General features: G+C 38.9%; 1 protein-coding gene across 1 annotated transcript in view; it reads left to right on the top strand.

Annotated features, from left to right (window-relative positions):
- Positions 1-9,294, top strand: part of LOC104809021 (dnaJ homolog subfamily C GRV2) — a 13,349-nt gene extending 4,055 nt beyond the window's left edge. The window contains exons 8-23 of the mRNA XM_010534900.2: positions 42-1,427; positions 1,647-2,009; positions 2,210-2,350; positions 2,646-3,038; positions 3,201-3,692; positions 4,362-4,585; positions 4,684-5,028; positions 5,324-5,618; positions 5,877-6,323; positions 6,404-6,749; positions 6,838-7,181; positions 7,262-7,729; positions 7,821-7,945; positions 8,205-8,328; positions 8,427-8,495; positions 8,867-9,294. Of these exons, the coding sequence (XP_010533202.1) occupies positions 42-1,427; positions 1,647-2,009; positions 2,210-2,350; positions 2,646-3,038; positions 3,201-3,692; positions 4,362-4,585; positions 4,684-5,028; positions 5,324-5,618; positions 5,877-6,323; positions 6,404-6,749; positions 6,838-7,181; positions 7,262-7,729; positions 7,821-7,945; positions 8,205-8,328; positions 8,427-8,495; positions 8,867-9,046 (5,742 nt within the window). The 3' untranslated portion in view covers positions 9,047-9,294. The remainder of the gene's footprint in view (positions 1-41; positions 1,428-1,646; positions 2,010-2,209; positions 2,351-2,645; positions 3,039-3,200; positions 3,693-4,361; positions 4,586-4,683; positions 5,029-5,323; positions 5,619-5,876; positions 6,324-6,403; positions 6,750-6,837; positions 7,182-7,261; positions 7,730-7,820; positions 7,946-8,204; positions 8,329-8,426; positions 8,496-8,866) is intronic.
- Positions 9,295-12,946: the final 3,652 nt, after the last annotated feature.

The raw sequence follows: 12,946 nt of genomic DNA, 5'->3' as shown, positions 1-12,946 counted from the left end.
CCCAAGTATTGTGGAAGCTGCTGCTGCTCTTCTGAAAGATGCCTGCTGAAAGTGTTAGGGAAACCATTGCCGTGATAATGCGCACAATAGCTGAAGAAGACGCAATTGCTGCAGAATCAATGCGTGATGCTTCTTTACGTGATGGTGCTTTGTTAAGACATTTATTGCATGCTTTTTTCCTTCCTGCTGGTGAGCGCCGTGAGGTTAGTCGGCAGCTTGTGGCACTTTGGGCAGATTCCTATCAACCAGCTTTGGATTTATTGTCACGAGTTCTGCCGCCTGGACTTGTTGCATATTTGCATACTCGTCCTGATGATGCCCTTCATGATTTAAATGAAGAAGGATCATTGACTAGCAGGAGACACAAAAGATTACTTCAGCAAAGAAGAGGTCGTGTGGCAAGAGGAGTGGCTGCCCAAGAGCTTCCTTCGCCCTTTGATAACAATCTTGAGACTAGTGATGTGGCAAAACAAATGAGTGCAAATGCTTATAGGGGTTCAGATAACTTTCAACGGCCTGCTGCAACTTCTTCCTCTCAAGGTTCAAGCTTTCAGGCTTCTGCGTCTCTGGGTGATGATGTTACTCCCTCAGGGATTTCACAAAATGGTCATTCGGCATTTGTTTCAACTATTGCTAAAACAAATGAGCACGAACATTCTGAAACAAAAGCATCCAATGTGATTAATTCTGATTCATACTTGGCTGGTTTCCAGAACCCGATGCTTCCAGCGCCTGCTCAGGTTGTTGTGGAAAATACTCCAGTAGGTTCGGGAAGGTTGCTTCTTAATTGGCGTGAGTTTTGGCGAGCCTTTAGCCTTGATCACAATCGTGCAGATCTTATCTGGAACGAGCGCACAAGGCAAGAGTTAAGGGAAGCTTTACAGGCGGAGGTTCACAACCTTGACGTTGAGAAAGAGCGCACCGAAGATATTGCTCCAGGACATCCATCTGATGAGAACATGACTGGCCAAGAGAGTGTCCCACGAATATCTTGGAATTATCCGGAGTTCTTTGTTCGTTATCCCAGCTTGTCAAAAGAAGTTTGTGTGGGTCAATATTATCTACGTTTATTGCTTGAAAGTGGGAGCATTAGCAGGGCACAAGATTTTCCTCTCCGTGATCCAGTTGCCTTTTTCAGGGCACTCTATCATCGCTTCCTATGTGATGCTGATATGGGGCTTACCGTTGATGGTGCTGTTCCGGATGAGTTGGGTTCATCTGATGATTGGTGTGATATGGCTCGGCTAGATGGTTTTGGCGGAGGGGGAGGATCTTCTGTTAGGGAGCTTTGCGCAAGGGCAATGTCCATTGTGTATGAGCAACACCACAACACAATAGGCCCTTTTGAAGGCACTGCTCATATTACAGTTCTGTTGGATAGGACAGATGATAGAGCTTTGAGGCATCGTCTGCTCCTTCTCTTGAAGGTACCATTAGATATTAAATATCACAATTTTCCGTAAAAGTATGGTAGCTGATTGTGGACAAATTATTTTCCTGCGCTTTGTGTTTGGTCTGGTTATTGTTTAAGTCCATATGTTATATTGTATGTATAGTTTGCGTTCATGCTATCCAAAGTGCAAATATAAATATATATGTATATATATCTTTCATGTTTTAATTTTTTTTTTATCTGATTCATGCAGGTCCTAATGCAGGTTTTGTCAAATGTGGAAGATTGTGTTTTGGTTGGTGGTTGTGTTCTAGCTGTAGATCTGCTGACAGTTGTTCACGAAAACTCAGAAAGGACTCCTATTCCATTACAGTCAAACTTGATCGCTGCTACAGCTTTCATGGAACCACTTAAGGAATGGATGTACATTGACAAGGATGGTGCAGAAGTTGGACCTGTACAGAAGGATGCCATCAGAAGATTATGGTCCAAAAAGGATATTGACTGGACCACTAAGTGTCGAGCTTTTGGGATGCCAGACTGGAAGAAATTACGAGATATACGTGAACTTAGATGGGCAGTAGCTGCTCGAGTTCCAGTCCTCACACCTACACAGGTGTGTGTATGGCTTCACTTATGGGTTTTTGCATATTTTATTTCGCATATTCTACACTTGATTTTTACAATCACGTTTTTTCTGAACAGAATCTTCGTTGTTTATATTTTAGTCCCGCCAGTCTTATTTCTCCACTTCATATGCATTATTGCTTGTTCTTTTTGCAATATTAATCCTAATAAGCACAAAACCCTATTCAGGTAGGGGATGCAGCATTGTCTATATTGCATAGCATGGTTTCAGCGCATTCAGATCTAGATGATGCTGGAGAAATTGTTACTCCAACACCAAGAGTAAAAAGGATCTTGTCTAGCCCACGTTGTCTCCCGCATATTGCTCAGGTAATGCATATTTTCTTCCCTTCATTTTTCTTCTTTTTTCATGCCTGGCTTAGTTCAAGATGTGTTTAGTTGAGACATAGGAATTCATATTATTTTTCCTTTTTTTTTTGTCTTTCCTCATCATATTAGGGAATAAGATTTAGCAGAACAATTTTCTCTTAGTGTTAGATCCATGTTCATGCATTTTCCTTATTTGGCAACTGAATGTTAAACAGTGAAATGTCTTTCTTCCTTTTCTGAAAATTTTGAAACTCATTATTGTGCTAATTGTATTTTCTTCTAAAATGGGGAAAAGGCAATGCTCTCTGGTGAACCAAGTATTGTGGAAGCTGCTGCTGCTCTTCTGAAAGATGTTGTTACAAGAAATCCCAAAGCCATGATGCGCCTGTATAGCACGGGCACATTTTTCTTTGCCCTTTCTTACCCTGGATCCAATCTCTACTCAATTGCACAACTATTCTCAGTGACCCATTTGCAACAAGCCTTTCATGGCGGGGAAGAAGCCGCTGTTTCTGCCTCTTTGCCCCTGGCTAAACGAAGCGTCTTGGGTGGGCTTCTCCCAGAGTCCTTATTATATGTGTTAGAGCGAAGTGGCCCAGCTGCATTTGCAGCTGCTATGGTTTCTGATTCTGATACTCCGGAGATTATATGGACATACAAAATGAGAGCAGAAAATCTTATCTGTCAGGTACGTACTCTCCAATTAGATTTTACTTTATCGCTTTCCCATAAGTACAGCACTTGTTGATCTTTCTTTAACTATCTTAGGTTCGGGTTGCTTTGTTTTTGTGATAATTTGTGGACTATCATTCTATCATCGATTTTCACCTTTTTTTCTTTATCTCCTCAGGTTTTGCAGCATCTTGGAGACTTCCCTCAGAAATTGTCACAGCACTGCCACTGTTTGTATGATTATGCCCCCATTCCACCTGTTACATATCCAGAACTCAGAGATGAGATGTGGTGTCATCGTTACTATCTTCGGAACTTATGTGATGAGATTCGATTTCCAAACTGGCCGATTGTTGAACATGTCGAGTTTCTACAATCATTACTTGTGATGTGGCGTGAGGAGTTAACAAGGAAGCCTATGGATCTTTCTGAAGAAGAAGCGTGCAAAATACTGGAAATATCGTTGAATGATGTATCAAGCGATGATACAAACAGAAGTTCATTTGAGTTGAATGAGGACATACCTAATATAACCACACAGATTCAAAACATTGATGAAGAGAAGTTGAAGCGTCAGTATAGGAAGTTTGCAATGAGATACCATCCTGACAAGAATCCAGAAGGCAGAGAAAAGTTTCTTGCTGTTCAAAAAGCTTACGAACGCCTTCAGGTAGATCTGGTTTTTCTTCTAATCTTTTAATTATATGTCCAGCATCTTGCCTGTTTCCTTGGAAACATTTGATATTGTGGTTATGTGCCAAATTTGGAGCGCATATATCCTGAGTGCATTACGGATGTTTCCCTGTTCAAGTAAATCGAAATGGGATGCTATATAGTGGTAATTGTAGTAGTTGCTTTTCTCTTCGTTGATTTTTCTGTTTTCTGGGTCTGTAGGAAGATAATTGTTTCCATCTCTCTTGGTTGGTGCTTCCATTTGGGAAAAAAATTGATGTTTCATGTACCTCGTAGTTCATGCAAATTCTTCTGCTATATCTGGGACAAAATAAAAAACAATCTTTTATTTTGTCTTTCAAACTTTCAGAACGATCATTCTTGACTGAACTCTGTAACCACGAACTGTCAAATGGATTCAGTTTACGGCGTCGTCCCGACCATTGAACACTACGCATGCGTTATTGACATGCTTGGTCGAGCGGGAAGGCTCAAGGAAGCATACGATTTAGCCATAACGATGCCTGTGGAAGCGAATCCCGTGGTCTGGAGAACATTGTTGGCATCTTCTCGCCTCCATGGGAACATAGATCTTGCTAAAGTGGCTGGACAACATCTGCTCGAGCTCGAACCAGAGCATTGTGGAAGTTATGTCTCCTGCTGATAGGCAACAATGCAAGGATTACAAGGCCCTCAGCCTTGGAGATTGCTGCTTTTACTGAAAGGACAGTGCATCTTATATAGACGTTATGGAGATGTGTTGCAGCCTTTCAAATATGCCGGCTACCCAATGTTACTTAATGCAGTGACAGTGGACAAGGATGACAACAATTTCCTGTCTTCAGATAGAGCCCCTCTCCTTGTCGCAGCATCAGAACTTGTTTGGCTAACGTATTTATCTTTCCTGCTAGATTGTGATCTTGCTATTCTTTTTTTTCCTTTGGTGTTGTCGTTTTATTTATTTATTTTATCGTTTGTTACTGCAACAGCTGCGCCTCTTCTTCATTGAATGGTGAAGAACTAGTGAGAGATGGCGGCGTGCAGCTTCTTGCAGCTCTTCTTTCCCGCTGTATGGGTGTGGTTCAGCCGGCAACCCTGGCAACTGAACCTGCTGCTATCATTGTCACAAACGTAATGCGTACATTTTCTGTAATAAGTCAGTTTGAAAGTGCAAGGGCTGAGATACTAGAGTTCTCTGGTCTGATTGAGGACATTGTGCACTCTACGGAACTAGAACTTGTGCCTGCAGCTGTTGATGCTGCTCTTCAGACTATTGCTAAAGTTTCTGTGTCCCCACAACTCCAACAAGCTTTGCTAAGGGCTGGTGCCTTGTGGTAAGTCAGCGTATTTCTCTGCTATCTTGTTTCTTTTGTTTGGCTGGGACGGTTACATGATCTCTCTCATTTCAAGTAATTTGACATAATATCTGGCGTGCTTAAAATTCTGAGAACTCAAATAACTCTGGACAGTAACGTTTATTACGGCAGAGGAATGACAATCTAATGGACTTTAGAACAATCTCTGAGTTATATTTTGTCTCCGTTTCATGGGGACTTTTGGTGGAGATTTACTGGTCTGACAGTGCAGCTTATGACTACTGTTTTTGATCTGTGACTCCTACTTGTTTAGGTACATTCTCCCATTGTTATTACAGTATGACTCTACTGCAGAAGCACCTGATACCGTTGAGTCTCCTGGTGTTGGTGCTAGTGTCCAAATTGCTAAGAATATGCATGCTGTACGGGCATCACATGCTCTATCAAGGCTTAGTGGACTGTGTGCAGATGAGGGTTCCATACCTTACAATGCAGATGCGGCCAATGGTCTCAGAGCTATGCTAACTCCAAAGCTTGCTAGTTTGTTAAAAGAGCAAGTTTGTAAAGACTTGTTGTCCAAACTAAACACGAATTTGGAGACACCAGAGGTATGCTACTATCATTCACTACTCTTTTCTCCGCCGTATGTGCATGAGAATATTGAACTGGAGTAACTAATAGCCTACGGGAAACTGTATTGGAAGATGGTCGATGAACATATTTGAAATTCACATATTTCCGTACATGTTAGGTCTCAATTCTGAGGAATTACCAGATACATTCTTGGCCGTTTACATGAGTTTTGTGGTTGATAAGCTTATTTGAAGTTCACAATGTGTTAATTGCATCAAATACTCGCTTTTCAGATTATTTGGAACTCTACCACTCGGTCAGAGCTGTTGAAATTTGTGGATGAGCAACGTACCTGCCAGGGTCCTGATGGTTCATATGATCTGGAATCTGCGCACTCTTTTGTGTATGAGGCTCTGTCAAAAGAGGTCTATGTTGGCAATGTTTACTTGAGGGTTTATAATGATCAGCCAGACTCTGAGATAACCGAACCAGAAGCGTTTTGCAATGCTTTGGTTGGATTTATATCATCTCTAGTGCATGCTGAATTTGCCTCGAATTCTGAGGATCAAGATAAAATGGAAAACAATGACTCATCTCATGAGAGTTCAGAGCTTCAAAGTGATGTAGCAAGTACGTCAATGAATGAAGACCTTTCTTGTCATGAATCATCATCCAACGGGGTGAAGAACGAAGAAAGTCATCCGATTAAGAACCTTCGATTAGGATTGACTGCTCTTCAGGTGCTTTTTACAGCGCATAAGAACCCACATGATTAATAAAAATTCGAAATATCTGACCTTTTTCTTTGCCTTCTGTGCAGAACATATTGACGAAAGATCCGAATCTAGCAGCTGTATTTTCATCCAAAGATAAATTGTTGCCTCTCTTTGAATGTTTTTCGGTGCCTATTGCATCGAGAACTGATATTCCACAACTCTGCTTGAATGTCCTGTCTCGGCTGACTGCTTATGCTCCTTGCTTGGAGACAATGGTTTCTGATGGATCAAGTCTTCTCCTCCTATTACAAATGCTTCATTCTGCTCCAGCATTTCGTGAGGGTGCTCTTCATGTTCTTTATGCTTTGGCTAGCACACCAGAACTTGCTTGGGCTGCTGCCAAGCTTGGCGGGGTGGTGTACATTCTGGAACTTCTATTACCTTTAGAAAGTAATAATCCTTGAGTCATTTTCTTCTCTGCTGGATTTTGCGTTTGTTTCAAGTAATGGCATCAATGACAGAAACTGCACATGTGCAGAAGAAATTCCGTTGCAACAAAGGGCTGCGGCAGCATCTTTGTTGGGGAAGCTTGTCGGGCAACCAATGCATGGGCCTAGAGTGGCTATAACACTTGCGAGGTTCCTTCCAGATGGTCTTGTATCTATCATTCGTGATGGACCTGGTGAGACTGTTGTACATGCACTGGATCTGACGACAGAGACTCCAGAACTTGTATGGACTCCAGCAATGGCAGCATCTTTGTCTGCACAAATCGCAACCATGGCGTCGGATCTGTATCGTGAACAACAGAAAGGCCGTGTTTTTGAATGGGATGTGCCTGAGCAGCCATCTGGTCAACAAGATATGAGAGATGAGCCACAGGTATTTTAAACCTCTATACAATTCATATCACACTTTCACTGAATGAGTGAATAACTTGTAATGGTGCTTCTTTTTGGTAGGTTGGGGGAATCTATGTGAGGCTTTTCTTGAAAGATCCGAAATTTCCTCTGAGAAATCCAAAAAGATTCTTGGAAGGACTGCTGGACCAGTATTTGTCAGCAATAGCGGCAACACATTATGAAACATATCCTGTTGACCCTGAGCTCCCTTTACTTCTTTCTGCTGCATTGGTTTCTTTGTTACGTGTTCATCCCACACTTGCAGACCATGTCGGATATCTCGGCTATGTCCCCAAACTTGTGGCTGCAGTGGCGTATGAGGGAAGGCGGGAAACAATGTCTGCAGGTGAAGTCAGGGCAGAAGAAGTTGCTTCCGACACAGTGCATGACACTGATGACGGCTCAAGCCCGCCTGTACAAACCCCACAAGAACGTGTCCGCCTTAGTTGTTTACGTGTTTTGCATCAACTTGCTGCTAGTACAACATGTGCAGAAGCAATGGCTGCAACTAGTGTTGGGACCCCACAGGTTTTATTCCGTCTTTTTTCCCCTTTTACTGCCACAGGTTAATTCGCATGTTTTGCCCTAACTTTCCTGTTCCTGGTTGATTGACAATCAGGTTGTTCCACTTCTCATGAAAGCAATAGGATGGCAAGGTGGGAGCATTTTAGCACTTGAGACACTTAAACGTGTCGTTGTTGCTGGCAATCGGGCAAGAGATGCCCTTGTTGCTCAGGGACTTAAGTGAGCCATTCTATTACTTTTTATTCATGCTCTGTGATCTCAACAAGCTGTTCCATGGATTTGAATAACCATTTTGTTTAATCTGATCTAAACGTCTATTTTTTAATCTTCAGAAAATTTAGCTTTTGATGAAAATGTAACACAATTGAATCACGTCCTTTTTATTGTCTTTGATCCAGTTTTAGGAAATTCTATCTAGTAGGCTTATCTTATGTTTATGATACATATTCTAAAGGTTTGATGTATTGTATATACGCAGAGTTGGTCTTGTCGAAGTTTTGCTTGGCCTTCTTGACTGGAGGACTGGCGGAAGAAACGGGCTTTGTTCGCAGATGAAATGGAATGAATCGGAAGCATCAATCGGCCGCGTGCTTGCAATTGAGGTAATTTCATATGTGAATTGATCACCGTCTTACTTCACGATTCTTCCGCGGAATGCTAAAGATGGACGTTTTCGTTGCATGTTCTGATTCAATCCTAGGTTTTGCACGCCTTCGCAACAGAAGGTGCACATTGTTCCAAAGTCCGTGAGATATTGGATGCTTCGGAAGTAAGTAAACCTCTGCAACATTGGTTTCTGATTCTTCTTACCAAGCTTTTGTCTAAATACCAAGAAGTTGCCTTTTAGGGGTTCATAACACAAAATCTTACCAAACTGGGTGATAGATCCTATGGATCTATCGAGGCATTTTCCCCAAATTTACGGAGTTTGGGGATCCATTGAACACAGTTCGAAGTGTGTTTAACCTCCTTTTTCCTGATCGTCTTATTGAAAACAAGGAATTTGCCCCTCAAATAGGATATGTTGAAAAATAGACATATTGCCATAATCGACTAAACTTCTCGGAATGGTCCTTCCTAGGGGATCTATGGCTAAGGCTATGTGAATCGAACTCGACTGAGTCTATATAATGTTCACAGGTTTGGGGTGCGTACAAAGACCAAAAACACGATCTCTTCCTCCCCTCGAGCGCTCAATCAGCAGCCGGAGTCGCTGGTCTTATAGAGAGCTCGTCGAGACTAACTTATGCCCTCACTGCCCCGCCTCAACCTCCGAGCGGAACCTCTTCTCCTTCAGCATCTGATCCTTCTTCTCTATAGCCCTTCTCTCTCTGGGTGTTTTATAGAAACAATTGGTTTGTATATTTCTGTACAGTTCTCCTCTCTTCTCTAGTAAAGTAAAAAAATTTTTTACAAGACGAAAGAGTTGCGTCACCTCTTTATCCTTGGGCGATTTCTTTTTCCTTTCGGCCCTTTATATATATATATATATATAGAGGGAAACTTGTGTATTGTCGTTTGTAAAATCGAGATTGGTTTTTCATCGTTGTCTTCTTCTTCCTTGTAAAGGCTTATTTTCTTCACGTTTAATTATGCTTGAAATGTAAATTGACGATTATACGAGGAATATCTGAAAATAACATTTTTTTGCAACAATTATCGATGTTACCATTGAATAATATATATGCATTTTTAATATAGTAGTATATCATACAAAGTCGCATTTCTCTCTATATATATATACACATGTATATGTCCATATAACATGATGGGTTGGAAGCACACTTCGTAACCACCACGCAATGTAATGTTTCTCATCTATCTCTATTATAAAATAGTAAATGCTAAATCTAGTTGTTAGTTAGAACATACTTCATATTAAATATAAACAAAACAGGACTCGTACTCCTTCCTAAATCCAAAAGAGACGCACAAACAGCAAATCCGTTGGCATTTGAGAGATTGATTATATATAAGACAAAACACCAATCCAAACTTGATTCATCTAGTGGCGAGAGAATATATAAAATATACTTTTATCATGGATATTCATCTGGATTTTTTCGATTCTCTAGAAGATATAGTTGGATCAACGGTCCGATGAATTTCCATATTATAAAAAAATAAAGAAGATAGAGCACCAACAACTCAAGATTGAATTCTTAAAGACTAATAAAGAGAATACATATTTACTTTGGTTTCCCTTCTCGACCTTTATACACAGTTTGGAAAATTAGAAAGTTTCCCCTTTCTTACCCAACTTACCATTTCAATCCATTTCAAATCTATTAGATGACCAGCAGGTACCAATCCGATCCAGATGAACTACACTAGATAACCATAAAGAACATCCGAACATATTTGAGAAGGACTAAAGACATATTTTTAGTATGCAGTGTACATAAAAATAAACTCATTATAATTAGTTATATTGACGCTAGTTTTAAGTCTAATGTGAATGATTTTTTATCGCAATTAAGTTTCGTGATTCTTTTGAATGGATGTGCTGTTAGTTGGAAAAAATCAAAACAGGCGATCGTCGTTGATTCCACTATAGAGACTGAATATATTGTTGCATCAGACGCAACAAAGGAGACTGTATGAATCAAAAAATTTGTTGGGGACCTAGATGTTGTATCTAGTATTACGAATCCTATTTCATTGTATTGTACAATAGTGTGATTGCACAAAATAAGGAACCAATGTTATATCAAAGATCCAAACACATACTCAAATGATCCATCGCACTATGGAAAATCATAAACAGATGAGATGTAATTATATACAAAGTACAAACAGATGATAACATCATTGATCCATTGAAGAAGCATCTCTCATCGTTGAAATATGAGTATCATGTTAAGTCGATGAGATTAGACAGTTAGTTGATCATGATTAAGATAAATAAAAGATTGTTAGATTGTTAGAATGGAAGCTCTGGACATGATTGATTGCACAAACACTTTGTCATTGTATTTGAATTAGTTGGAATGAATAGAAGCTAATTTTGTCTATCGTTATTATTCAAATGTCATATTATTGTTTAATAATGTTATCCATATATTGTTATTATAATAATACTAAACTCCATAGTCAATCGTTAATGTGGAAACATTGACGAATTAAGATTAACATGAGGTATGATGAATCATCATGGGGACGATTATAGCATATTAGATATGGATCATTATCTTGAGTATTCATTTGTGAATGAATACAAGATGACCCGTATGAGATTGCCACATGGATCTAAGTCATGATTAGAATCTCAGGTAATGCTTTTATTTGAGTCCTAATACATGATGTCTCTATAGTATCTAACATAAGAAATGATGCTAAAACAAACTGCTTTCGGATTCTAGAAGATGTAGTCGAATTGAAAGTGTGAGAAACTTCCGAATTATAAAAAAACGGGTGTTGGTACAAACATGTTCCGCGAATGAAAAAAATATATGGAGAAATTATCATTTCATATACGATGAAATAGTCGGCGGTCATGTGATATTCTCTCACTTAAAAGACAACAAAAAAATTTGTTGCTAATTTCCTTGGCAAATTGAGTGTTAGGAATTATCTCCACTGAGATATTTACCAAATATATAAATTTTTTATCATTTTAATTACGAAGTATCTTGGTACAGTTTAAAACTGTGTATTTATATTTTCATCTAAATCGATAGAAAATATACTGTATTAGTACAAAACAACACTTAATGTGTAAGATAATATTATTTGTTTTATTCATATATTTGAGAGGAATATAAAAATGATGGAAAATTTGAGATATTAAAATTAAGGGTGTCAATTGGGTCGGTCCGAGCCCGCACTCGGCCCGGAAGTTTCAAGCTCGAACTCGGGCCGACCCAATTTTTTCGGACCTATATAATTAAGTCCGAAGCCCAACCCTATGCATTCCGGGCTCGGGTCGGGCCGGACCGGCCTGCGGGCTTTCTTTTGTAAATATTTTTTTTTCTTTTTAAAATTTTCGGGCTTTCGGACCGGCCCGACTCGAGCCCGAAACCCGATTTGAGCCCGGCCCGAAAGCCCGATTTTTTTCGGACCAAAAAATTTTGGCCGGAAACCCGCTATTTTTTGGGTTGGGCCGGGCCAGGACTTCGGGTCTCGGGCCCAAATTGACATCTCTAATTAAAATGTGCTGCGAAAAGAAATTTTATAATGAAATGACATTTATGGAAACAGAACAACGGCTTTTCCTTTTCAAGTTGGCAAAATTAAAGGGCAAAGAAACGTGAACATCGCTATACATATTTTGAAATAGGCTAAGTAAAGAGGCTACGTTGTTAGGATTATTAAATAACCCCACAAAACGGTTGTATTCTCCATTGTCTCATTTGCCTCTCCATATCTTTTGTTGATTTCAAACAAATTTGGTACAAAACTAACATTCTTCTAACTAATTGATTAATTAATAATCGATTGATTAAAATTTTAATTTTCCTGATTTGAATTAATTCATTCAAATACATTTAAGATAAAGATAAATTAGTTATAAGTTTGTTGTTCATCTACTCTTCAACCATTTTTTAAATAGTTTATAATATTCATATTATTTTTGCATGGCACGACATATGGTTTAAAATAAAAAAAATTTAAAAAAAAGGAGAAAAATTTATGAAACGATATTATTCTAAAAAGGAGAACAAAAAGTTATAGAACGATATCATTATAAAAGACAAAATAAATTGCAAATTCAAAAATATGATTTGTCAAAAAAAAAGGTTCACTATGCTCCTAATTATTGCACGTGCTATAAAACTTGTCTCAATTAAAATATTTCATTCCATTCTAGAACTCCGACTTAAATCCAATAACATGAAAAAGAATAAATGCATGTTACATATACAATGATTGAGATATATAATTATCACTGATTTAAAACGGCACCATATTATTTTATTCTTCAAATAAATTTCTAAACATTTCATAATAATTTTCTAAAAACTAACATCGATTTTATCATCATTATTTTTGTTATTGGAATCTTAAATTTTCAGCCAATTTAGCCACCTTTTTCTATAATGTATATTTGCCACACTGTTGGCAGTTGCTATATTTAGATTATTTTCAACCATCCATTCATCAAGAAACGTCCAAAACAAACATTTAAACATATTTTGTATGGATCAGATCTTGAAACGTGTCACTTCACATCGATTCAACACCACTGATATTCGACACGTGGCATTTTCTCTCCTAACG

The sequence above is a fragment of the Tarenaya hassleriana genome, unplaced genomic scaffold, assembly GCF_000463585.1.
Source record: "Tarenaya hassleriana unplaced genomic scaffold, ASM46358v1 Cleome15, whole genome shotgun sequence".
Taxonomy (NCBI): domain Eukaryota; kingdom Viridiplantae; phylum Streptophyta; class Magnoliopsida; order Brassicales; family Cleomaceae; genus Tarenaya; species Tarenaya hassleriana.
The sequence above is the reverse complement of the archived record's forward strand: the minus strand, read 5'-3'. Positions and strand labels throughout refer to the sequence as shown.